The following is a 27,706-nucleotide window of genomic DNA, read 5'->3' as shown; positions in this document are numbered from 1 at the left end:
AGGGATTAAAAACCTGGAGTGTCAGTCTCTATAGTCTGTGTGAGCAACAGTCCCATTTATAAAAATATTTATAAAAAATTCCATTGCCGTTTATATTTGCAACAGAGTACAATATGTACCCAGATCGCGAGTTCACCTTGCTGGCTGTCTTGCACCCTGCAATACTGCAGGTGGTGCACTTGGAGGAGATTTTTGAGCAGCTCCCCAAAGTTCGGGTGCCGCTGCCATGCCTGGAACTTGCTTCAGCTCAGTATGCCGGTAACATGTGTCGGGCAAGTCCTGGAGGCATCCTTTAGCGTGGTCCCTCCTGAGAGGCTGTCCTGATTGGCTGGGCATCACTACAGTGTACAGCAGTATCTGTCAGTACAGACTGCTGAGGCACATCAAGGAATATCCAGACTCGTTATATTTTTAGATTGAACAAATCCACTCCCTTTGAGCATCTCCATTGACACCTGTTGTCCTGCTTACACATACTTTGAGACGCATGCTCTGCCCTTGTGTACTCTGCTGGGATGAATTAAGGGCTTTTACTGACAGTATGTTTACTTTGGTGTGAAAATGTTTAAATATAAAAAAGGAAATTCGGCAAAACTGTTTCTCTTTCAAAAAGGGAGGAGCTATGATCCTTATGACTACTCTTCCCATCAGCCTAGTAAAGGAAAAGGTAGAGACCTCAGTAAAGTTCCTTTTATAGACTGCGACTTGCTTCTCTCTGATGAAACATGGTTTTCTGTTTTTGTTTTTTTTTAATAATGATTCACTAAACCATTCCAGATGACTTAGAGTTGTTGTTGTACATGTGGATATCTATCTGTGAATCCTTAATCTATTACAGTTCCTAGAGAAAAATACCTCCAGTGTTGCCTAGCTACCACTCACTTGGCTGGCTTACTTCCTTTTAAAAGAGAGGATGTTTTAGGGAAGGGGAGATGCAGGATGGTTTTTCACCCCTATGTGCTCTTCATTCACTAGACATGTCATGATGTCAGTGTGTGAAAACCGCCATATTAGTCCTTAGGTTTTTAAGTGGAGAAATTTATGGGGTGGTAAAAATATTGTTTGTGTGGAGGGAAAATCCCAAGGCAAGGGTTAATGTGAGTCTAGTAACATGGGCTTCTCCATAGTGGGTCAAAAACCAAACCTGCTCTCTGCCACCTGACCCTGCCTCACCTCTCTCCCAGCTCCTTTTCTCTGTTGTGGCTCTCCCAGTCCATGCTCCTACCCTCCTTGTCTAATGCACTCGATTCAATTACCATTTAGAATGTCCTTCTCCTCCAACCTCAACCACTACGGCATGACTCACGTAGCCAGTGTCAGCGACGTGCTGCTGGACAACGCGTTCACTCCGCCATGTCAGCGGATGGGCGGGATGGTCTCTTTTCGGACCTTTGAAGATTTTGTCAGGTAAGGCATCTCAGATTTCTGCGGAGTGAATAGAGGCTCCTGGATTAGCCACGAGCCAGCTAAGAAGATGTAGCCCTCGCTGTTACATGCCCCGGGAGAGGTATCTGTCCTTCCTTTCCACCCTCCCATGCAGACCCTTACAAGCCTGTACTTGTTATATGGGTCTGGTCAGAAAAAAAGGAACAAACAAAAACCATCTTTTCCTCAATAGCTAGTAGAAGAAGCTGTCTGCTCTGTGATGAGTGAAATGTCGGGAGAAATTAAACACAACACTAGAGTGAGCCCCACCAGAGACGATACATCTTTTGATTAAATGCATTCAGCATCTATCTCTTGATGTATACTGATGCATTACCCTAGGGGGAGGGGTAATTACATTGGTCTGTCACTGCTCTAGTCCCAGGCTCTTTCTGTTACTTTAAGACCGATGATGACAGCAATGCTCGTAGCTTACATATGAAAAACAAACAAACGAAAAAAACACAACAGAAAAGCTTGAGATTGTTCTTTTTTAAAAACAGAAAATATATATGGTTTATTAAAGTTGAAACCATCCATCCTCCTAATTTCTGCCATGTGGTAGAAATTCTACACGTCCTGTCTAGCCACTGGTGATTCTGTTCAGTTGACTGCTGAGCACGGGGTAGGACAGATGGTTCCTTTAGACAGAGCTGGCCGGGGCAGCGTTCATCTTCCTGCCACTTCAGGTTTCTGCCCCTTTTCATGGTGGGTGTTTCTTTGGTATTTGGTATTTTTTAGGATCTTTGATGAAGTGATGGGCTGCTTCTGTGATTCCCCACCCCAAAGCCCGACATTCCCTGAGGCAGGTCACACATCTCTGTATGACGAAGACAAGGTATGGTTGTCCCCTTTGGGAGAATGCTTTGCCTCTTCAGATACAGAACTTGTACTGTATACTCTCTCTCTCTCAAACATTTATTTATTTAAATTTTTTATCTATTTGGCTGCAGCGGGTCTTAGTTGTGGCACATGGGCTTAGTTGCTCTGAGGCCTATAGGATCTTAGTTCCCCGACCAGGGATCAAACCCACATTCCCTGCATTGCAAGATGGATTCTAAACCACTGAACCACCAGGGAAGTCCCCTGTGTACTCTTTTTATTATTATTATTATTTAATTGTGTATACCTCATTTAAGTATTTTTGGAAACAGGTAGAACATAAATTCTAACCTAAAAATAGAAATAACTGTATTAAGCATGGAATCCATAGTGTAGAACGAGCTCAGCTCTATCCTCTACAGCTGCCTCTGGGTCTCTGAATATTGCTTCAAAGACTTGAGCTTCGGTTGCTTTAACTCTTAGTCATGGATGGCTTGTGTATTTGCAGAGCAGTGCTTTTGTATCTTCAATGAACGGTGGGCTTCAGATCGCAGAAGGAAATGGGCATTTTGTTTAAAATTTTGTTCTTTTATTAAACTCTTCTTTCCATTTCTTAGTAAACACTTGGTCCTGGTTTTTCCCTACCAGGTTATTTCCCTGTAATGGTTTGATGCTTCTCCTGTTTGACAAATGTTAGGAAATATATTACCTGGGAATATGTTCAGATGGCTTCTTTTCCTCCTTTTCCTTTATATTACATGAAGAAATGTTGCAAATGGTTTCATTCCCATTTTATTGGTGAAAAAGTTGAGACAGAGTGGTCTTCAAGTCCATAGCAAGTTAAGATTTGGGGCCACCTCTAATTAATGCCTTTGCTGCCTTATTGTTTAAAAGTTAGGTGTCTTTAATCTCCATTTGGGTGTTGGGCAGTGGTTTCATTTTGCTTTTTCATACAAGTGGGCAACCCAAAAATATTCTGGGGGGCGGGGCGTGTCTCTTTTCCTAGTATCCTACCAAGTACTTTTCTCTGCCCCCGTATTAGCTAGCCTCCTGAGTGCATTTTGTTGTATTCTTGGGTTACAGGTCCCCAGGGATGAACCAATTCACATTTTGAATGTGGCTATCAAAACAGACTGCGACATCGAGGATGACAGTCTAGCAGCTATGTTCCGAGAGTTTACCCAGCAAAATGTAAGTCTTCATGTGGGTAGATGCTGGTGATGGCCCCTTTCCTGCAGCCTGTGTGACATATCCATCCTTTTCTCACTTGCTACTTTTAAGGCCTGATCACTGATAATGGCTGTGTCTTTGACATAGTTCTGCCTCTAGGGGTAAAATTCCAAAGTGATTTAATAGTGTGAAATATGTATCTTTTTTATGTCAAGAAGTATAACACTTAAATATTCAAAATGTTTTAAGGGAGAGAAGTTATATTGCTGGATCTTTTCCAGAGCTCCAGTCTTGAACTTCACCTGCTGAATTTCCTTTGATGACTTAACCACACATGTCTAGCTAGGCCCAATCTCCCCCCATGCTCCCTCTATGTCTTTCCCTCCCAGCTTTGAAAATATCAGTGATAATTCCATCCTCCTTTCAATTTTATGTCACTTGGATATCTTGTGTTGACATCGAGGTCTGAATTCCCATCATTTTCCTTCACATCTTCTGATTGTCTCATTGCCCACCAAAAAACTAAACAGGAACAAAAATAACCTCAAGTAACCAAACCCTTTGCCCCCAGTCATTCAGAAATCATTGACTTCTTTCTCTTCTTTGCGGTTCCCTTATTCTACCCTTCCCTCCCTGCCCATTCCTTCCTTCCTTCGCTTCCAGCCCCCTTCATTTCAGTTTTTTAATTCTCACTACCATCTCTCTAGTTTAGACCCCTCCTCCCCTCACTCCTGAGACACTGTGACAGGTTTCCCTCTGATCCTCACACGTCCCGTCCTGATAGTCTCCATTCTGCTGACTAGCACAAAGGTAAATGTTCACGGTGCCCCCTTGCACTCAACACTGATTCTCCCTAACCTTCTGGACACCTCCTTGCCTTACTGTTTAACATTAGCCTATTAATGAAGACCCACAGTCTAGCCTTTGCTGCTCCCTGAAAAGACCCAGGTCTTTGTCTCATCTACTTTGTCTGCCTGCTCTCTTCAACTGCCCCTTATCTGGAATGTTTTCTTCTTTCTTTCCTTCTTCCTTCCCTCCTTCCTGTCTCCCCCTACCCCTTTCTTTCTAAATCCTGCTTGTTTTAAGAGCTGTCTCCAATTTTCCCTGTTTTATGAGGACTTCTCTGTGTAGCCTTAACTAAGATGTGTTTTCTTCTCTTGGATTTCTAGTTGGTCGGTATAAATTGATTAATAATAATACTTTTAATTTCTAAACACCATCTGTGTAAATTTTTTAACTTATTAGCACCTTACCACAATCCCATGGGGTTAGATTAATCAGGAATTAGTCCAAATATACATGTGGGGAGAAGCTCAAGGTCAGAGAGCTTAAGGCCATTTAATCACCGGCTGGTAGGTGATGGAGAAAAAAACTAGAATTTAAGCCTTTGGTACCAGCTCTAAGGGGCACAGATCTAGGTTCTTTAGTAAATAATACACTCAGATGCTTGTAGTCTGATGTTCAAAATGATAGTCTGTGCTGTCTGATAGATGCCAATGTACCCTTCCTCAGCAGCCCTTCATTACAAGGCTAGTGTGTGCTCTTTGAATGGAAAGCATCTAGCCCGTAGTGCTTGTCATAAAGAACTCAATAGATTTTTTTCTTTTTTGGCCACACCTGGTGGCATATGCGATCTTAGTTCCCCGACCAGGGATTGAACCCACATCCACTGCATTGGAAACATGGCATCTTAACCACCGGACCACCAGTGATGTCCGATAGATTTTTAAAAATTCAACAGTGTAAACAGTGCCATAGGTGTTCACATCCTATCACGCTAATGGTCAATACCTAGGAAAAGATGGTAGTTTTGTGCTTAACGTGTGTCCTAGCATTTTCCCCATGATGCCTTCACAGCACGTGAACTGGAATGTGGGGCTGAGGTGAGGAAAGGTCCTTCCAGAGAAGTCAAAGTCGGGGGCCATGCCTGGGAATTTTTCTCTGGAAGAGAAATCTACCTTCTGTCTTGCCGTTGTCCGGTGCGTGATCGCATAAAATTAACCTGAGACCAGTGACCAAGGAGACGGGAGAGTCCTAGCATTGTGCTTGGCTGCTGGTGTCAGTGCTTGATGAAGTGATCTGTGAGCTTCTTCCCAGGCTTTGAGCACTAATTCCCCACATTTGGTTGTTTCAGCCTCCACTTAGGCTTTTTATTACACTCAGATCAAAGGGTTATATGTCAGCACACATTGATTTAAAGAGGCAGTTTCTCCATTTTCACTATGTTTATTTGTAACATTAAGTGATGATAAGAAATTTTCTTTTTTCCTTGGCTGGCCTTGTAAACTGAGGCACAGAGAAACCCAGAGTCTTTGCCTATGGCTGTCCAGTAGGGAAGGGTAGACTGTGTCGACAGTCCAAGCCTGGAGAAGCTATGCGTCACGTACCGTGCTTATCCAGGAATATTAAACATTTTCACCTACTTGTTTTGAAAAAATATAAAAAGAAAAGGAAACACAGTTTAAAAAAAAAAGCTGAAGTGATAACTAGTTTTGTTTTTCACTTCATGATCATGCTTCTAGCAGTTTAGAAAAAGTTTTTTTTTTTAAAGCACACATTAAACTATCAAATAGGTTGATCCAAATTGTCCAAATAATCTTCTAGTCCCAGCATGTCTTTTTTTCTCTCATAGAAATTAGGATCATATATTTGTAAATGACTTGTGGAGGAGATTGAAGCAGTCAGTGTAAATGGAGTTTCTCCAGGTGCTGACGCCTAATCGCTGGGTAATAGCTGTGGACTTGCTGTGAGCCCCGCATTATTACAATGTAATCAGAATCCTGTTGCTCTGCTGTTATTGTTAGCCACTTGTGGAATTTTTAAAGCAATAACAATTTTGATTTTAAATCATGGCATTATTAAAGTTATTTTCTTCCCTTGCCGGAACATAGCTATTGATGCTTATCTTCGAAGGAGTTGGCTGTAGTGGAATTCTTTGTTGGTGTCAGAAGAAATGTTTCTATTCCTTGGCATACAGAATCAGAACCACCACTGCCCCACCCCACCTTTTTAACCCTCCCTCTTCTCTTCTCCCTCCGCTTCTCCCTCCGTCCCTTCCTCCCTTTTTTCCTTCCTTCCTCCCTTTCTTTCTTATTGTAGTATCAACACTTGGTTATTTACACTAGTGAGTATGATGCCCATACCAATCATTTTTAAATGTAGTTAAACCAAAACTTATTTATATTTGATCTAGGAATTTATTATTTGGAAATTAATTTTTTCTACTTTTGTTTATGCTGTTGATTAGTTTTCTTACTAAAAATTGCCATAATAAAAATGGAAAAATAAGAGGAAATGGCCCAGGGATGTGCTTATTTATAGGGGGAAGCCAGTTTGGATTTAAAATATATATAGAATATATATATAGAAAGTTAAGAATTGGTTTATGAATATATGTCTCAGTTAGAGTTAAGCAAAGTATACGAGCAAAGTACAGTCTGGATGTGAGTTGTGAAAGTCAGCATAGTTTTTGTATTGGTGTTATTCATGCATGTTTTCAGGTTCTCCAACAAGTGGGATTGCTTTTCTGCTTGTTGCTGGGTAGCCCCTCTTTATTAGAGACCTTTAAGAGCGTGTCTTACTTAGTTCATTCATCTGTTTCTTTGTCTCTACCTTTTGAGATGAGTGAGCAGGACAGAATACAGGAAGGCTTAGAGCCCAAGGCCCAAAACTCACAGAAGGATCTGTTTTGAAACTGCTAGTCTCGTTGACTTCTTTTTTTTTTTAATTTTTTTTTTAACCATGGCGTTTTTGTTTGTCATTTTATTTATTTTTAATTGAAGGATAATTACAGTATTGGTTTCTTTCATACATCAACATAGATCAGCCATAGGTACACATATGTCCCCTCCCTCTTGAGCCTCCCTCCCACCTCCCACCCCAGCCCATATTTTTATTTTTTTATTTTGTTTTATTTATCTTATTTTTATTTATTTATTTTATGAGGCATGTAGGGTTTCCCTGGTGGCACAGACTAAAGAGGCTGCCTGCAATGCAGGAGACCCGAGTTTAATCCCTGGGTTGCAAAGATCCCCTGAAGAAGGGAATGGCAACCCACTCCAGTATTCTTGCCTGGAGAAAAACCATGGACAGAGGAACCTGGCAGGCTGTAGTCCTTGGGTTTGCAAAGAGGCAAACACAGCTGAGCGTCTTACACACACACACGAGGCATGTGGGATCTTAGGACCCCAACAAGGGATCAGACCCGTGCCCCTGTTTTGGGAGTGTGGACTCTTAACCACTGACCTCCAAGGAAGTCCCTGTTGACTTCTAATATACTGCTTGCCTATGCCAAGCAGAAATATGAATAATCACTGAATTTAAATGCCTGTTAAACTTTGTTTTCAACAACTTTTAAACAGAATCCTTTAAAAAATGCCTCCATATAAAATAAGGAGGAAATGTTTTAGAATTGATAAGGTTAGAATTTGTTAACAGGTTGAATTCCAGAAATGCTGTATCAAATGGTAGGTGATGTCTATAATCTAAATAACAGTTTAGGACTTAAGTTTTCTGTTTTGTGGAAGTTTCTTATTTTTCCTCTACCTGATTTCATTTAGCTTCTGTATCAGTATTGTTCTTCACATTTAAATACATGCCCAACAGTACAATTTCTGTAAGCAGAAAGTGTGTTACTGTCTACCTTGATATGTATGAGTCCTTAGAGAATTTAGATGACCCCATATGACCCTTTCTCCTTCACAGAGTTCTCTTCCCATTTCATCCAGATCAATATATAAAACCTATTCTGTAAGACTCATTCCCAGGAGCCAGGTTGAGACTGATTTATTTGCAAGTTTGAAGGTACTAAGTCAAGATATAGATATCCAAAAAGAATGCTTAGCCAAATCAGGGCCTTCTGAGGACTGAATAGGCTAACATTTAGGATGAATGCTGGTCTCATGTATCTTCTGTTTTTACATGTTTGTTTGTAGAAAGCTACCCTGGTTGAACATGGGATCCGACGCCTTACTTTCTTGGTTGCACAAAAGGTATTGCCATGTGAATTATGTATCTGTGTCATATTTCTTATGCTGCTGCTAGAACTTTAAAAGTGAAAAATGGAATTATAATCATACACTTACTTGTAGAATTTATGTAAAGGAATAACTGTTTCAGTATAAATTTAATCAAGAAAAGCATTACTTTGTCATCTCCTTTTACTCAGTTCTTTTTAAATTTTATTTCTAATTGCCTTCTGCTTTTTTTCCCTTCCATTCTGTCTTTCATTTGAAAGGATTTCAGGAAACAGGTCAACTATGAAGTGGATCAGAGATTTCATGTAAGTAAGAGAAACCATGATGAAAGATCACTTACTGTTTGTCTGTTGGCTGCTGGTTATTTTTAGAAGGGCTGGTCTGATATTTGGTCCCTCTACTTTGAAAAAGCATAAGAATGATGATATTCAGGTCTTGTACAGAGTATTCAGACTAAAGGGTTCCCCCCACTTTTTTTCCTGTATAATGAATTCTCAGTGTATCTCTGAGAAATAGTTAAAGAGTGAGCACATGCATTTATCCAAGTGAATAAGGTAGAAGCAGGCTCTAACTAGTAATTTCTTCTGTGCACACAGTGAATCAGTAATCAAAGACTGCCACCCGTACTTGAGGTCTTGACTTCTACCAAAGATGGATTCAGATTCTATTATTGAGATCTGCCAATTCTGAAGAACAATCATTTATTATTTAAAATGCCTTAACAGAGCCCAAGTTAGTGTTTTTGTCTTATGTTAATTCTATGAGAAGGAAATAAATAAAAATTAAGTTGCTGGTTCTCCCATGTAACCAAATTAACTATTAATATTTATGAGTTTGAAATTTTTATTGAAAAATGTGAATAAAGAGAACTCACTAAATAGCCTGCTATCTGAACCATGGTGTATTTATGTATGAGCATACTGAGTATCATTATAGCAGAGAGGTCAAAAATCCAGTTTGCAGTCAAGATGTCATTGTCTCAAAGGGCTGAATGTAGTTAAAATATTTCTTTAAAAATTGCTCCTGCTATGGTGAAGTAAGATTCCAAAGGATATTTACAAAGTCTTAATGTTTCTGATGAGAATTATATTTTGTTTTTAGCAATCAAGATAATTAAGTTAGTTTTCAAGCCCTGCTCACTTGTAGTAATGAAGGTAACATTTGGGATGCTGGAAAGGACTTCCTAAACTCAAAGACCTGTGTGTGGGTGGCTTTTATTGCCCCTTTGTTGTTAGGTCTCTAACACTTGACATTCTGTGTTCCTTTTCACAGTTCACCTTGTTGGTCTAGTCTATAGAGAAACAAGGGAGCCTCTCCTGCAGGCTAAAGAGCTAGGATTTTCTGAAACGCTTTAGGAAATGTTGTGGACTCCACAATTCCCCTGTGTTATTGATGTCAGGAAATCAAGCAGAGTGCAGATATATATCAATCAATAACTGTCTTCAATAGAAGACAGGAGGCAGTGGAGAAGTATGAGGAGCTTAAAGAGAACCCCGGGGCTTTAGGAAGAAAAATCAGGAGCTTAGAGAATAAAATTGATACTTGGGGATAGAGTATGAGAATCTGTGAATAAATACTGTGGCTGGTAGATGCTGATCAGAACTCAGGCAGACATGCCAGAGCCAGGCCCTGGATTTAGAAAAAGTATCGGGCTAGGTTCTTAAGCACTAATCTGATTTGTTCTTTCATCACTGACTTTGGAATATATATTATTCTGAGGAGTAATACTGAATTTGTACCTTAGAGTCTTCATGTCTATTGCACACTAACTGGTTTTCTATAATCAGCATTCTATGATCAAACCCTCCACTGAAATTTTTTTTAAAGGCCAAAGCAATGAATTGTCACGGACATTTTTTTGGACACTTTCTTACCATTGAATCTACATCCTGTCCTAGAATACATCTAACAGCTTTAAAACATTTTTTTTCCTCCCTGCTCTCTTAATATTTCCAGATTTCAGTTGAATAGAGACATGTATAAGCAAGAACTGTTTGGAAATGAGCCCAGCAGGTGGTCTTCCCTATCATTCATTGTCCAGTTTCCATTTATAGTGGCATGAAGTGGGAAATCAGTTAAATTGTCAAGTGGCTTGATCTGTCATAAGTGTAGGAAACGTTGCTTTAGGATGCAGAGAACATGAAGTTTCAGGTATGGACTGGATCTGCCCTAAAGAATTGTGTGGCAGAGAAGTTGGGGTGTTTTTATGTTAGGCCCCTGAGACATGATTAGCAATTACTCAGGGGGCAAGGGTGACTATTACTGAACTCTGGCCAGGATCTGCCGTAGCCAGGAAGCCCTGGCGGGAGTTGTACAAATCCGGGGCTCACCATCATGGTGCTGCTCCGAGTTCCTCCGCTGGTGGTGGCTTGAAGGACGTTTGGCCTCTGTCATGTCATCCGACGTGCACTTGCCCTCTAGTTAGTGTAGTGTGAAAAAGAGGAAGCTTTCCGGGAGCATTAGTGATGAATCCCTTGATCTCTCTGGCTTCCTGGTAATTCACTGTTATGCATGCAGCCTCCCCTGCTCTACACTGTGCAATCCTTATATTATTGAGTAGAAGAGGAGACACGTGCGGGAGGGGGCAAGGAGAGGAGGAAGGTTACCACGATTGGTTCAAGAACAACACTGGCTGGCGTGGAAGGAGGCAGCCATGCTGTTCCATAGCCGTCGTCTCTTGGGCTGCTTCAGAACCAGAACACTGCTGGGTGGAGGGTTCCTAGAGAGTGTGGATGCTGCTGCTGCTGCTAAGTCGCTTCAGTCGTGTCCGACTCTGTGCGACCCCATAGACGGCAGCCCACCAGGCTCCCCCATCCCTGGGATTCTCCAGGCAAGAATACTGGAGTGGGTTGCCATTTCCTTCTCCAATGCATAAAAGTGAAAGTGAAGTCACTTAGTCGTGTCCGACTCCTAGTGACCCTATGGACTGCAGCCTACCAGGCTCCTCCGTCCATGGGATTTTCCAGACAAAAGTACTGGAGTGGGTTGCCGTTGCCTTCTCCCAGAGAATGTGGATACTAGGTGTTTATTCACATGGCAGCAAAGGCCAGAATTATTTCCAATATTGTTTCGTCAACACCGTCCCCGGAGATCTGTCCACCAGAATGTCTGCTGAGTGTCTTGGCTCTACAGGGAGACCATTCTTCTGAGCAGGCAGTAGTCACCAACATTAAGGAGTCTTGGTGTTTGAGTCTGTTTCCATAACCATCTAATTAAAGCAGATGCCCATAATGGGACTTTGCATTATCAGTGCTTAACATTGATATTTGAATAGAAAGTTTGAGGAAAAGCAAGTCTATCCTTATAAATATCTTCTTCATATTAAAAAGAAAAATTGAGGCCTTGAAAGCAAAAGATGACTCTCTGAATTTCTATATTAAGTTGCTTTTCTCCAGTTTTATGTAGTATTAAGTCTCTGTTCATTTCATGCACATTCAGATCTAGAATTCCAAAAAGTGTGGCAGAAGATGCTATTTAATTGGAACATAAGTAGTATACTTTAAGAAGCTTTGCGTATTTTTTTTCCAGTGAAGTTTTATTAAGGATGCTAAAATGCGTGTTTCTCAGATCTTTTCTTATACTTGGCTGCCCAGACAGAGCATTAGGTCCAGAAACCATGATGAGATTCTAAATCAGATTTCCACCTGTAGTTTCTTTTTGTTTCTTGTTTGTAAGATTTCATGAGATTTTTTAAAATTCTGCTGTAAATCACCTAGGAGATAATTGCAGTTTTACTGATTTTTATGTGAGTGACTCCCACTTTAAATATTTTGGATTGTTTTCGCCTGAAGGATGAGCCCACTATCAAAAACAGTTATCATGGTTAGTAGTTCATTTCTTTTAAAAAAAATTGATATGCCAATGATATCTCAATAAAGCTAGAAAAAAATTGGCAGTTCTGTTTGCTAGTGGATCAACTATTAGTTTTTCAGAAGGTTTGGTTTGAGTTTTTGTTTTAATTACAGTCTATATAATTAGTTCTCAGCATGTTGAGGTAAAAGAGAATTGCACCAGCAAGCTTCCAATTTCTTCATCTCATTAGGTTTTTAACACGATTATTAGTATCATAATCAGCTATGATGTTTTCTGTTGCAGGTTTTCACATTCTCTGATTTGCAGGGTGTCTTGATTGGCTAATTTAGGCAAATTATTTTGATTGTCTTGATGATGGTTGGCTGATTAGAACACAGCAGGGGTATAATTTCTTCCTGAGAAATGTTACATTCTTTTGTTTTTTGGTACCAGAACACTAAGAGGGTTTTTCTTTGTGTACATTCAATTATGATATTTGCCCATAACACTAGTAGAATGCCTAGAAAGCAATTACATTAGTGACGGAGTAAGCTTGAATGCCGTTAGTGGAAAAATTGGCTGTATGAGGATGTGGTAGGATGAAGGAATTTACTAAAACTATAATCAGACTTTGGGATTTCTTCTTTTCTGTGTTTTCTGTGACTTTTGAGTGGGGTGGCGGGGGGGGAGGCAATTTTCTACAAAAGTTTTTCCCTGTCTTAGAGAATTGCTCATTAATCCTGGTTTACCATTGCATGGAAATTCCTGCCATCTCCTATTCTGAATGTTTTGTGCTTAGTGAGGACTTCACTGTGGATCGAAAAATTTATTCAAAAGTTTAAAAACATTTGTTCACGTCATCTCATCTTTTGTGTAAGTGGTATACTAAGTAACTGTTTTAGGTAACTAATTAAAGTTAAGGAGGAATTGAAGAGTATGTGATTAAAAGATTGTATCATTACTTTCCTTGACTTTTCTTTCAGAAAAATCTCATGGAAGGACTTTGTTATCCTTCTTTTTTGACTCATGTTACTTTTTAGCTAATGCTCTGAAAGCCATACCTCTTGAGAATAAAACCAAAACTAGACTGTATAAAGCCCCGAGCATGAAATCTACTGACAATTCAGCTCAACATCTTCCTGCTTAACCTTGAAGTCATCCCCATGCTCTTCACTGTCGTTCAGGGGAATTAGAGAATTATTTAGGACAAAACATCATCAGTAAAAGATCAGTGCTGTGTAAAATCCACTTTCAAAGGTCTTTTGAAGACCCATGCCTAGACAAGTGGTTTGCTGGCCTTGCTAAACAAGCTCCTAGAAGCTGTTTTTCAGTTAAAATGCCAAGGAAAATGTAAAAAGATTTATTAACTGAGCAAGTTATAGTTGAAGTGTAAGACCTGTGGGAAGTATTCAAGTTTTCCATAAATTTAAGAACCATGAATTTTGCTTTTTTTTTATTTTTATTTTTTGCTTTTTTTCCTTAAAGCCTTAATTTCTGGGGTTTTTGGTTTTTGTCTCAAAAACAAGCGTGGTTCTTGAAAGAGAAGTCCTCTAAATAAGGAATTTGGATTAAAAAGAAGAATAGATAGGTAACATCTTATACTTGCTAGGTAGAAATGAAATGGCCTGAGCTCTAGTGTTAGACCCAAGTTCACCTTACAGGGTCATAATAATTGGGATTGACATATATACAACAACGATACTATGTATAAAACGGATGACTAATGAGAACCTACTCTACAGCACAGGGAACTCTCCTCAGTGCTCTGTGGTGAACTACATGGGAAGGAGTTCCAAAAAAGAGGGGATATATGTATACGTACAACTGATTCACTTTGCCATACAGTAGAAACTAACACAATATTGCATAGCAACTATACAGCAATAAAAACTTATTTAAAAAAAAAAAACAGAAAACAGTACTCTTCCAGAGAGGTTGTTGAGAGCATTTGACGGTCAACACACGAGAGCACCTGCCACCTGCAAGGCTTTCAGCTCATGTTTCCTTTATGGTTCCTGAAGTTCATTGAGGGGTATTTAGGCAGCTAGTTCTGGTCTCTCTGCCTTGTACTGATACGTGTTTGATTACATTGCACTCATAATGAAGAAGATGCCTTAATGAAACCTCCTATGGAGGCAAATAGTAATGACTTGATTCCAACACTTGCCAGTAGAGCTTCCCATCCGAGAAACAGGGGTATTTGGTGTTAATAAGTTAAATTTCAGAAACTAATGGACTCTGCTAATTGAATTCATCTTTGTTAATTAATAAGGTTCTAGTAAATTGGTTGCTTTCTTGGGTAATGCCCTGCAAAAGAGCAGTAAGACCTAATGATTGCATGTTCACTAGTTCCACCCTATTCTTTCCTAGACATAGAGGGCTACTGACCAAAGTAACATCTCACACTTTTCTTTGTCTTGAAATGTTATTGTTTAAACCTTTGAAATTATCGACTTGAGAGTGAATGAGGGGGAAAAAAGTGTGGATTGGGGATGCTATGTTCTCTGGTGAGTTTACACTTTAAGAGTTTCTTAAGGAGAAACTTGGGAAATCAATCTAGTAACTACTATTGCAGTGCTGCAGTGTAAGGATGCGTTGGTCTCGTGTGCCAGTTTCTGCCATGGGCAACAGCCAAGAAGACGTTTTCCACTTGGGAGATGAAAAAATTACCATTTTTCACCCTAGAAGAGGGTAGCTATTAGTTGGGTTAGTATTGTGGTGGTTCTCAAATTTGTAAGTGGGGTCAAAGTGAAGGATACCCAGAGGATCATTCATTTTCTCCAGACTAAGCTTAGGTAAGGATCGTGTTTTCTAGGCAACTGTCTTCTAGATGCCTGACTGTTTCTCTACCACGTGTTTATCCCCAAGAGTCGTGTCTATGAAGGACTGACACATTTTTCCTCCTTCTTTAACACAGAGAGAATTTCCTAAATTTTTCACATTCCGAGCAAGGGATAAGGTAAGGACTGATTTTTTTTCCTCTTTTTTTTAAAAAATCTTTGTTTTTTCCTTAAAAGCCCAAGAATAGTGTATCTGTGCCATATGTTCTTTCTCTAATTGAACTTATACTTCCCTTTGTCTTACATATGTCTCTGAACTAAACAAGGTTCCCTTCCAAAAGAGTTTGGTTCAGGAAACACTGTAATGTCCTGACCTACCAAAGACAGAGATAACTTTCAAAATCATCCATTGGGATAATCCTAATGATGTAATATGAAAGGACTACTGTAGTTAGTTGGATTATTTTCGTCACCCATGGACAGTTCATTTATCAAGGCTTGTTTATGTGCATTTTTCAATTTTAAAATATAGAATTTCAGACCACATTGGTTTCCTCTTATTACCAGCTTATGTGTTTGGTTTTCTCTCTCCATTTACTGTATGAACATGTACTCTAAACATGTCTGGCTTCATCAAAACATACAGTAAATGTAAATACAACTTGAAAAAGAGAAATATGAATAATTATGCACGGATACAGGCTATTCCATAGCCAAATACCTATTTTTCAATATTATATGACATTTGTTTTCCTGTGTCCTTTTTCACTCTGCCAGAAATGGTAGGAGTATGAGACATGGATCCTGCTCATATGTGTTTTAGATGAGTTGGATAAAACTAAAACACTGGTATGTGAAATAGATAGTAATGTGAAGTAGTTTGGTTAATTGTTAAAAAAAATGAACTATGAAGGCTTTAAATACTAGAGGAGTTCTGAGGGAATAGATGGGGTTTGTTTGTTTGTTTTTAATGGAGAGCATCACCAGTTGTAAAAGTATAGATGATAAAGCTTACAAAGTAAGCAGGGACTCTAGTGCCTAATCTTACATCAGTTGTTGGAGTTTCCTTGTATGTAGCTCCTCTTTTTTCCCGTTCGGTTCATTGGCACAACGATGTGGCTTATGTTTCTTTTTTAAGCATCTCTTTTATACCATAATATAATTCTGTAACTGCCTCTTGTAAGCTGTTCTTTCCTCCAATTCTTGTATTCAGTTTGAGGAAGATCGTATCTATCGTCACCTGGAGCCTGCCCTAGCTTTCCAGTTAGAGCTGAACCGGATGAGAAATTTTGACCTTACTGCCATCCCATGTGCCAATCACAAGATGCACTTGTATCTCGGGGCAGCCAAGGTGGAAGTGGGTACAGAAGTGACAGACTACAGGTTCTTTGTTCGTGCAATCATCAGGCATTCTGATCTGGTCACCAAGGTGGGTGCTGTACTTTCTTCTCTTTTTATCTTGGGCGGGGGCACTTATGCCATTCAGCTTGCAGTGTGTTAGTTCCCTGACCAGGGATCAAACCTGTGCCCACTGCAGTGGAAGCACAGAGTCTTAACCACTGGGCCATGGAAAGTTATCTCTGAGGGAAGGGACAGAGACACAGCCATGATTCAAAATCAGGTTTTCCTCTTGCATCAAGATTCTTGTTCTCTTTCATCCTATTGTCCAATAATCACCAGAAGTCTAAGAGTCAGTTCTCTCACAGAGGTAAATATTCCATGGAATAAAGGGCTTTTTTTCCCCTTTCATTTGATTTTTCTTGGTAGTGGAAGCATGATAATACTTGCTTGATAAAAGGAAAAGCATGCAAACAGAAAAACCACAGGGAAGTGTGGGTGATGATAGAGGATAAAATGAAAAGTTAGAGATGACTCCATGGTAAACCTGTCTAAAAGTGGGGCTGGTTTCTGTACATAGCTGATGTGTGACTTGTTCCTGCATCCCATAGCCATAACCTTTCTGCAACTTTTCCTCTCTAAACAGATTTCCTTTCTACGCTGCTCTGTCTGGCAGTTGTGACCCTACTAGGGTTGCAGCTCTGGGGGTGCCCAGGATCTCCACTTGTTGTAAGAAAATGGTACCGAACAGGCAGGAGGAAGGGTTGGTGGGAACTCTTTATCTGACCCTTGCTAGCCCCTGCTGCCTGTGGTCTTTGGGTTGACCCCAGGAAGAAAGATAAATAACATCTACATAACAGCCTTATGACTTGTTGGGTTGGCCAAAACCCAAACAAACTTTTTGGCCAAGCCTATAAAACACATTGATGTTGATGGCGATTTTCTTTCCTGCATAGGAAGCTTCCTTTGAGTATCTACAAAATGAAGGGGAGCGACTCCTCCTGGAAGCCATGGATGAGTTGGAAGTCGCCTTTAACAATACAAATGTCCGAACTGACTGCAACCACATCTTCCTCAACTTTGTTCCTACAGTCATCATGGACCCATCAAAGGTACATTTCTCTGTCGCTTCACACCCAGCACCCACCAGCACAGCAGACAGAGTCATTCTTATTTGTTTGCACTTGGACCTGGAAACAGGTACTTTCTTGGTCAGCTGACTGAACCCTTGCTCTTTGAAGTTTACAGAATGCTTATAGGACTGGGTTTCTGAGATGATATCAAAAATTTGATGTAACCATTGAAATCATACCTCAAAACTGAAGGTGTCTCTTTGTTCTGCTATGAAGCTTTACTTCTCCACTACCTGCCTTTGAGTTTCTGCTGAAAAGCATGTGATGGTGTCTGACCCCCTTGCTGTAGTGATCTCGGAGTAAATAACCTTTAAACACAGTGATTTAAAAATTTTAAAAGCAATCATAATTTACCATGAGACTTAGCTGTGAGTAGAAATTTCATAATCATACATTTTAATTTATGTTTTTAATTTATAATTATGTTTAATTTACATTAATACATACATTTTAATGTAATCATTAAATATTAACTCATAGTTTTGTTTGCTTTCATGGATATAGTTTAAAAGCGTTTCTAGTCCATTGTATTGCAGGATATATAAGCCACTAAAAATCTTGTGATATAATTTGTATATAATTAAATACATCCATTTAAGTATAAGGTTTAAAACACTGAAGGTGGTTTGATGTTATCTTGATGGTCACTTGTAAGCAGTACAAAAATATAAAACTTCTACCTCTTCGTCCATTGGCAACTGGATATTTTATGATATTTACCACGATAGCAGTCCTATTTTGTTTAATTCCCTAACATTTCTCATCTGGTATAACTAACTTTGCTATCATTGGGCATTTTGGCAAAATTACTGCCTCTTTTTACTGGTCGTCTGCTGGCCTTTGAGCAGTAATACACCTTCCCAAAGTGTCTAACCTATTTCTCTTTAGTATTTTTCCACAGAGGAAAATTCGGTGGATATGGAATTCCACACATAACAATGTATGGTTTCTTCCCCGAGGCTCTATTCTAAAATGCATTCCATATAATTTAAGGAAGGAAAGCAAGGTGACTCTCTACTTGACCTTTTATCCCAGGTGTAATAAAGATGGTTGCTCTCTTGTTTCCACTCCCTCTAACCTTTTTATGATATTGTGGAATTTGAATAGGAGAACCAGTATATTTGAATAGGAGACCTCTTTCTCAAGAGCCATTGTAGGCATGGACTTTTGCTTTTTGAACTTAATGTTCAAAAGACCCGAGAAATCATTTTCTACTTTTTTTTTCTTCTACACTCAAACTACTGATTAGTTGCCTTGTCTGCCAGGAAAGCTGAGGTCAGGGCTACTTACTGAGTTTCATAAAATCTCATCATTCGGTTTAAGCAAAGGTTCTTTTGAGCGTCCTGGGATTGATGAAACTAGGAGAGTTAAAATGTGCCCTGGACACTCTATCACTATGTATATTTGTAGATATGACTTAGCATTCCTCTATGAGTTTTTGCTATCAACCTCTCTGTTTCTACTCCAAATGCTCATATGCCCTGACTCTGTCTTTCTAATCATAGATAGCTGTCAATTTCCTGTATTTAGAAATTGTTGACTTTTGTTCCCTCAAAAAAAGAATGGATAGTTATCTCTTGGTTAACAAGACAAGTGTGGGAATAGAGATGTTAACTCCTTGAAACTCGTTTTAACCTGCAATTCTTTGGAACAGAAATAAACTACAAGAGTGGCACATACTTCCAAAGAGCCACAAATGAAGGATGGAATGAGATTTTTTTTAAAAATTCTCTAAGATGTTGAGAAAGCATTTTAGAGAGATAACTTCATTTAAGAAAACATTGTTTAAAAAAAAAAAAAAGAAAGAAAACATTGTTTTGAGTAGTATGTCTTAGCTGCCTGTAACCATATTAGGAATAAAAAAATTCTTTTTTGCTTTAGTATGTCAATAAGGAAAAATCACATCTAAGGCCACTTGGTTAAAATAACTCACCAAACCCTGAAAATGAGGGCCACTAAGCTGCCTTGGTATAAAGGTTAGAAAAATGAGGGAACATTTGCCCCATCTCTTTAAATCCTAGTTGGACTTAGCAGTGACCTAGCTTCAGAGCTCTGTTTAGAGAGAACATTCTAGCACCACCTACAAATTGCCTTTTTTAATTTGTGCAATTTACCAAGAAACATATATTATAAAGTTTAATAAAATTGTATGGAAAAAAGCTCATGGTGGTAATTGCTATGTTGATTTAAGGTCCTGAAAGTGCAATGAAACATAGTTACCATGCATATAAATGCTACTTAATAGCTGTTTAACTAGAGATTTTATTCTTATTTGGGGCCTTCTCTTAAATCCCATGGCTTCTAATTTTAGATATTGCAGATCTTTGGCATAGAATATGAATACAATTGGGAAAGAGGAAGGGAGTTGCACAAATTTGGGTGTTGTGAGCCAGAGAAAACCACTCAAATGCCAGGCCAGCGTGAAACTCCCTGATTTGTTCTAAGTAAGAGTAGGGTTGGGGAGAAACTGTGTGTCTTTTTGGAAGGAATACATGGAGGACACATCTCCAGGAACCAGAATCTGTTCCCTTTCCTCCCATCCTAAAGATAGGCAGACCTGAATCAGATCCTAGTTACAAGGTGCTTAAGTTTTGTGCTTGGTGATGTGTCTGTGTCAGATTGAGGAGTCCGTGCGGAGCATGGTGATGCGCTATGGAAGTCGGCTGTGGAAACTGCGTGTCCTCCAGGCAGAACTGAAAATCAACATTCGCCTGACACCAACTGGAAAAGCAATCCCCATCCGCCTCTTCCTGACGAACGAGTCTGGCTATTACCTGGACATCAGCCTGTACAAGGAAGTGACTGATTCCAGGACAGCACAGGTACAGTAGTTAAGCAGGCTCCTCAAAATTTTGACTTGGTTCCCCCAGAGAGAAGCCACTTGTCCTTGTTACAGAAAGACCAGAATTCACAGATCCCATTGTCCCACCTAGCAGGGGTTATCCTCACTCAGCTTAAATGGTTGCATGAACTTGAAACACTTCATTTGCCTTATAAGCAGCACCTCTGTCGTAATCCTGGATGTTTTGAAACCCTTAACCTTTGGTCATGAGTTGGGGAGCCCTAACAGGTGCCAAGTGAACCTGACTCCAGAGTAATTGTACAATGTAGGGTTCTTGGGCTACTTGAACAATTTTGTCTTTTCTGATCTGATTTGTCCCTGTTCCTGTTTTCAGCCTAGTTAGATCACTCATTGGCAAGGAAAGGAAGGAGAATTGTTGAAATATGAAATATCTCAAAGAAAGAAATTTCAACATAATATAATAATATCTTGAGCAAGATCAAGCAGAGATTTTATCTTATTTACCCTTTGTTCCACTTACACACATTATCTTGCCTTCAGAGAATTCAGAGTATCATATATCTATAAAAAAGCAAAGTGGCAAACTTTAACCTATTTTTTCAGGTAGAAGAATTGAGAAAGTGAAAATGAAAAGTGACTTTCAAAGTAGATTGGTTCTATGATAACAGAGAATTCCCTTTTAATCTGTTTGATCACCTTAGTTTCTCAATCTTTGGGCCATTTACTATGGTACAGGATTTAGCTTCATTCACCACTATTCACGTCTTTTTAAGAACTGGGATGTTAATTTTAGGTCTCTGGCCCGAACTTGGCAAGTGCCTTTCTTCTTGTTAAAGGATGAACTTTCCTCTTTGTATGTGTACAGAAGATCTCGGTCTATTCTCTGTATTGGGTGATGAAGAGATTATGTGTCTCTTGTTTTTATCTACGTCCTTTTAAGTCTGGGAACAGCCGTAAGAAAAGGCTTTTTTGCCAGGATTTTGAAGACAAATTTTAAAACTCTGGGTTTGGACAGTTGTCTGAGCGACCTTTCATTTCGTGCTTTGATTCCCACGTAGATGGCCAGAGAAATCTATCCTGTGAGAAGTGAACAGTTAACACAGAAAGTGCGCGCAAGAGTGCAAGGGGTGAGCAAGAGAAGGAGTATTCAATAATTTTCGCGGCATTTGATGTTTTTCAGGACAACCTTAAAGACATTTTCAGTCAAAGCTTTCCATGGGCAGTGATGTTTTTAATTAACTTCTACAATGGCTTCAAGGCAGTTCTATTCTTGTGAAAAATAAGATGGCCACTTGAGATTTTAATGTTTTTGATAAATATGTTTGTTCTTCATAACTACTCCCCCTGTCCTTTCTTTTATTAGAAAGCTCTGAGATTTCCCTCATGCTGGCCAGTGGTGACACAGGGGCATGAGAGTTATTCAGGGTTTAGTAGAAGGAAATGGCAACCCACTGCAGTATTCTTGCCTGGAAAATCCCATGGACAGAGGAGTCTCACAGGCCATGGGATCCTCACAAAGAGTCGGGCACGACTAAGTGACTTACGTTTGGCACAACAAGTATTTGAAAAAATAAGTGAGCTTCCTTTTGCCTGAGGGAGCTCCCTTCTTGCCATGGGTCCTGTGTATCTAGGAAGCCCTAAAGGAAGGGGTGTCCCTCAGATTGCAGTGGCCCCTGCCACGTGTGAATGCAGGAGCACACGGCTGGAGGAGGGAACTAAAGAGAGAAAGAGCTTCCCACTCGGTTCTCGCACTCCATAAGCCTCCTTGATGCTTATCAGCAATTTAGTTTTTTCCTTTCTGTGCTCTAGTGAGTCATTACACGAATCTGAAATGACATAGGACTGTGCGTATCATTCAGTCGTTTGTTCGTTAATTTAACATTTATTGACCACTTATGCTGTATCAAACAGTAGGGATACAAAAGTAAAAAGTGATATTTCTTCTCAAGAAATTTACCCATGATGGAAGAAGACAGATAATTAGTTTCTCTGTTGTATGATTTGATTTGTGCCATCAAAAAATAAGTCTATGGTTCTAAGGGAGCAGACTGTATGGGATCAGAGCTTTTTTTCCCAGGAGAAGCCCTTTTGTTGGCCTCTGGTAAAAGGTATATGATAAATAAAATATGTACATATGTTCATGAATTTGTAAAGTATATACTTTTATCAATTTTTAATGACTATGGCCATGATAGCAGAAAATGGAATTAACATAGGTAACATAGATAACTATCTAATATAATACATCTAATATATTTAATATGTATCTGTTATAACAGTTATGTTATCTATCATTCAGAGACTTTCAGGGCCATCCATTATTATCAACCTCTTGTTCAAGAATAATTTTTCATTCTTTCTGTCAACAAAGAGCAAGGTTGACTGGCTTGAGTTTCATTTTATTTCACTTTCCTTGTATAGTCTTTGTGGTATTAGCTATCCTGAGCACTGATGTCAGGCAGAGTAGGGAGATTTGAGTAATCCATTACATAAGTCCATTGACTTCCAATGTTCAGTGTAAGAGAGAAATATACATTTCAAAATCATCTTTATTGAGATAGAACTTAGATGTAATAAAAGGCACTCATTTTATGTGTACAGTTTAATTCATCCTGAAATTGTACATACCTGTGATCACCATCACAGTCATGATAGAGACCACTTGACACCCTCAAAAATTCTCTTATTCTCCTTTGCAGTCAAAGGTAAGGGCACCCTCCTCAGCCCTAGGCACCCACCAGTCTGCTTTCTAATTTTATAGAGTAATTTTTGCCTGTCCTGGAATACCAGATAAATGAAGTTAGACAATATGTACTGTTTTGTGTCTGGCTTCTTTGGGTAAGCGTAGTGTTTTTGAGAATCATCCGTGTTTTATGGATCATGGATGTGCTCCTTTTTATTGCTGAGTAGTGATATACCAAAATTTTGATATTCATTAACCTGTTGATGGGCATCCGAGGTTTTATTTTTCAGTTTGGGCTATTGTGAGTAAAGCTGCTGTGAAAATTCATTTCCAAATATCTGTGTAGATTTGTTTTCCTTTGAGTAAATCTATGAGTACAATTATTGGGGCATAGTAAGTTTAATTTAACCATGTTAAATTCCCACCAGCAGTGAGAGTACCCAGAGAGCTTTCTCCAGCTTGCTTTCTCAGCCCACACAGTTATGTTGCTTGAATGACCAGCCTGACTTTATCCCAGACCTCGCAAAACTGTCCCAGTTGGTCTTGTCTTTCCTGATAGACAGGACTGTATTGGATTGGCCAAAAAGTTTGTTTGGATTTTCCATAGGATCTTATATAAAAACCCGAGCAAACTTTTTGGCCAACTTAATAGTTTCAAGAACCTATTGCTTTTGCTCTTTTTTTCCCCCCTTATTTTGACGTGGGTTATCTCCTCTTAAGTCCAGTTTTTACATACTTACACCCTAGCCTCACTTAACACTTTGAATCTCTTGAAACATTTCTATTTCTGCCTCCCACATTACTAAGACATTGCTAATTCTACCTCCCACCTGGGGACTTTCATCATTAGCTCTGTGGAAGAGGATTGGGAGCTCGATTCTGTGGGTCTTTAAGCAGTCCACAACAGATTTTGTCCAGAATAGGACCTGACTGACAAGTAAGTAGAACACGCTTGTTCCTCTTGATCTAAAGGGCTAATGATTTACTTACTTGAACTGTACCCAGGATTTAGGAGAATACCTCATTCTCTCCTGGTGCCTGTTTAGCAGGCCTGCAAATCTGTTCATTAATGGTAGACTTAAGCTTGTATTATTTTAGGCCCGAAGAGATAGGTGGGTATACACACATACCCTCACTTCCCAGTCTCCATTTGCATTCACTGCACTGGGAATCTATGTTTTATGTATTCATGCATAAAGTGCCTAGCTTAGTGTCATACAACCTCTGGGCACTCAATAAATATTAATTGAATTGAAATAATGGCATCCCTTATAAATATTCATAAGCAAATAAAACTATCTAAATATATGAAATATGAGGTACTCTTCTAGAAATATTTGAGTTAAAATGATTAAAAACTGGTGTGATTTTATTATGTGACAATATAGATATTGCAGGGTCTATTCACTAGTTGTAGATGCAGTATACTGGGGGAAATATATCTGTATATGTATTATATTTAATAAAATGTATATCCTTTTTACTAAAGGCTCTGTCTTAGGAGCTCACAAGAATCAGCTAGCTAGATGGATGGGTAAAATCTACTTGTGTCAAATCTTTGAAGCCTTTGTGTAGCTAATTGTACCTATGAAGTACCTTCTGAGCCTGTGGACTATGAAGTGTAGGTGACCCAGTAGAGCCTTGACCTTCTATCTTTGAAGAAAGAGCAGAGTTCTCTTTGGTGCATAGCTGTTCCTCAACTTAAATACCAGGACTGCGTAGTTGGTTAGTTGACCTTCGTTTCTGAATATGGGATTCAAGTCATTTTGACAGGCAAGTATTATCAGTCTGTCTCTGAAACATGAAATTTACTCTGGTGCTTTCTCGTTGATTTCCACTAATTCAAAAGTGAGAGGAGGAGTGTGTGATTTGTGGTTGGTGTCATACTATTTTTTGGAGTTGGTTAATCTGCAGAGGCGAGAGTACCATGTACCCAATGTCAAGAGGTGTATCTTAGCTATTCAACTCACCAAAAATGTGTTTTAAGAAATAATATTTGTGAAAAAAAGTCACTTTAGGCAACTCATGTGATTTTTTTTTTTCCTCTTGTCTTTTAATTCCCCATGCCATCCTCTTTTTCTTGCAGATCATGTTTCAGGCATATGGAGACAAACAGGGACCATTACATGGAATGTTAATCAACACTCCGTACGTGACCAAAGACCTGCTTCAATCCAAGAGGTTCCAGGCACAGTCCTTAGGGACAACATACATATATGACATCCCAGAGATGTTTCGGCAGGTAAAGGTGGCTACCTGGGGGTGGGGGCTCTGACGTGTGCCAGAGAGGCAAGGTTTTTCCTGAATTTTCATCAGATACAGCTCACACTGAAATAGGCAATAAGTGTCTTGACCCTGTTCTCACTTCTCTCTCTTCTGGGGTTGTGACTGCCAGCTCAGATGGTAGATGGTTCTTTGTGGATGCCCAGGAAGAATGGCAAGGATAGAGGCCTCTGCTGAGTAGGAAAGAGTAAATGGAGACTCCGCACCTCTGATAGTTGTGCATGATATGACCTGTGTGAGGGGCTACATTCAGGTGTCTACTTCCAAAGCCTGTATTCAAGTCAAAGAGAGATTTGAAATGCTGGTTCTCATTTCCCAAGATAACCCAGGTCTCTAACTGATAGCCTAGGTTAATATGATGAGAATCAGTATGTAACATATACAAATGGATATAGAGTTCATGGTACACAGTTTAAAGTATCAGTTCTTTTGTGGGAGATTTATTACAGTGGAATAAAAACTAGTGTGAGAAAATATGACATTATGAATCCCATCCTCCATATGAAAATAAATTCCTTTGATCTGTATGGTGAATCATGTCTAGGCTGCAGATTTTTCTTCCATCAATAGAAGGCAAGAAAAGTATATCACCAGCAGAAAATGCAACAGATAAAGAAGAAGGTATCAAAAGAATACTGAATTTGTCCTTAAAAAAAAAAAATCTATGAATATAGAATTTTCCCAAGTCTCCTAGTCAAAAATACCAGCGTTACCACATTTGAATTTTAATAAAGTAATATATGTGGTCTTAGTAAATAGTCTTTGTAATTCCTGTATTATTCAGAAATACGAGAAATTTCCATTATGTAGCCATTTGCTTACAAGGTCTCTATCTTGACACATAGCTGTCTTCATTCAGTATTACTAGTATTGTCAGCCTATAAGTTGAGTGTTGATTCTGTTCCCTAGTGCTGGCGCCATAAAAAGAAATCACTTTCTATGTAATTTATCCTATAGAATAGACATAAGCACAGTGATTTGGACTTGTAGGTATGAATGAGTCATCTTGGTTTTAAATGTTGCTCTGAGTCAAGCAGAGAAACAACCAAACTAGTTCCCACTTCATGCCCCATTCGTTTTGCTAGTATGAAATTTGAAATGGACATCAGAATGGTTTAAAAATGATGTGTGTCTCTGTTTTCTCATATTTGAGCAGACTTGATCTGTACATGTACAAACAATCAATCCACCTCTAGTGGGCTAATTCCCATGTATGGGCCTGTAGCTTTGAAAATATACTAGAGCAGGCATCCCCTGAACCTCTAGTAGAAACTCTATTCTTGTGTTCTTGGGTTTGCTTTGTATTAGCTGAGTATCAGTCACTTTCCTGGTTATTCTTCTATGGCCAAGTTTCTCTAGGATTTTTCTTCCTTTTTTAAAGAGGTATTGTTGCTACTTTAGTTTTTTATTTTAATTTTCCCAGGACATTGTTAGGTCCATTGTGTTTGTTAATGGTCTCATACTAATTCATGATCCCTCAGTAGTTTAATGTTATTGGCAAAGCATCTGATTTGCGGCATGTAAAAAACATTATGTGAAAAATAATTAGGAGTCTATTTTAACGGAGAATGAGAACTCTAGAATTTGGTCTAGCATTTAGATGCTCAGTAGAATGCTTGGAAAAGAAAGAGCAAAACTAAATTGACCATGTTTTAATATTTATTTTGTTCATGTTGAAATGCTGATTGTTACTGATGAGTCAAACTTTTCTCCTCCTTTAGTCCCTGATCAAACTCTGGGAATCTATGTCCTCTCAAGCATTCCTTCCACCGCCCCCTCTGCCTTCAGACATACTGACTTACACTGAGCTTGTGTTGGATGATCAAGGTCAACTGGTTCACATGAACAGGCTTCCAGGAGGAAATGAGGCAAGTCCTGGAGATTCCCCTCCCCACTTTCTTATCTCTGTGCCCACTAGTATCAGCTTTCTATGGGGGGTGGTCATTAAATAGTATTAAATAAGATCTGAGTGGCAGAGGCAGGCAGCATTGGTAGAAGTAGTCTAGTCTTATTGATAGAAGTCGTAGTCCTATTGGTAGAACTCTTTAACCAGAGAACACAGACTGGACAGCAAGGATTATCCTTAATTTTTTAGGTGTGATAATAAGATTACATTTTTTTAAACGGTATTACAATATTGCTTTATAAAAAAGAGTATTGTGCTCGCTTCGGCAGCACATATACTAAAATTGGAACGATACAGAGAAGATTAGCATGGCCCCTGCGCAAGGATGACACGCAAATTCGTGAAGCGTTCCATATTTTTTTTAAAAAAAAAACAAAAAAAAAAAAAAAGAGTATTGTCTTCTGTTAGAGATATCTACTAAAGTAGTTACCGATAAAATGATCTAATATCTAGGAGCTTCTTCAAAATTATGTGGGGATGGGAATGTGGAGTGCAGATGAAACAGGATTGGTCATGAGTTGTTAACTGAAGCTTGGTGGTAGATACACAGGAATAGATTAGTTTCTCTGTTTTTGTACACATTTGAAATTTTGAG

The 27,706-nt window shown here is 39.1% G+C and overlaps 1 protein-coding gene and 1 non-coding gene across 8 annotated transcripts in view; both read left to right on the top strand.

Annotated features, from left to right (window-relative positions):
* The window catches only part of ACACA (acetyl-CoA carboxylase alpha), a 276,125-nt gene that overhangs the window by 162,490 nt on the left and 85,929 nt on the right, over nucleotides 1-27,706 (top strand). For all 7 annotated transcript variants that reach the window (XM_043902905.1, XM_043902907.1, XM_043902908.1 and 4 more), the window contains 11 exons: nucleotides 1,264-1,407; nucleotides 2,167-2,263; nucleotides 3,331-3,438; nucleotides 8,352-8,408; nucleotides 8,654-8,698; nucleotides 15,103-15,144; nucleotides 16,179-16,394; nucleotides 17,260-17,415; nucleotides 20,055-20,258; nucleotides 25,009-25,164; nucleotides 26,927-27,073. In XM_043902905.1, the coding sequence (XP_043758840.1) occupies nucleotides 1,264-1,407; nucleotides 2,167-2,263; nucleotides 3,331-3,438; nucleotides 8,352-8,408; nucleotides 8,654-8,698; nucleotides 15,103-15,144; nucleotides 16,179-16,394; nucleotides 17,260-17,415; nucleotides 20,055-20,258; nucleotides 25,009-25,164; nucleotides 26,927-27,073 (1,372 nt within the window). The remainder of the gene's footprint in view (nucleotides 1-1,263; nucleotides 1,408-2,166; nucleotides 2,264-3,330; nucleotides 3,439-8,351; nucleotides 8,409-8,653; nucleotides 8,699-15,102; nucleotides 15,145-16,178; nucleotides 16,395-17,259; nucleotides 17,416-20,054; nucleotides 20,259-25,008; nucleotides 25,165-26,926; nucleotides 27,074-27,706) is intronic.
* On the top strand, nucleotides 27,365-27,471 carry LOC122695723. The gene has a single exon (XR_006341481.1). It is a non-coding gene; the product is annotated as a U6 spliceosomal RNA (small nuclear RNA).

Source organism: Cervus elaphus, chromosome 5 (assembly GCF_910594005.1).
Source record: "Cervus elaphus chromosome 5, mCerEla1.1, whole genome shotgun sequence".
Classification (NCBI taxonomy): Eukaryota; Metazoa; Chordata; class Mammalia; order Artiodactyla; family Cervidae; genus Cervus; species Cervus elaphus.
The sequence above is the reverse complement of the archived record's forward strand: the minus strand, read 5'-3'. Positions and strand labels throughout refer to the sequence as shown.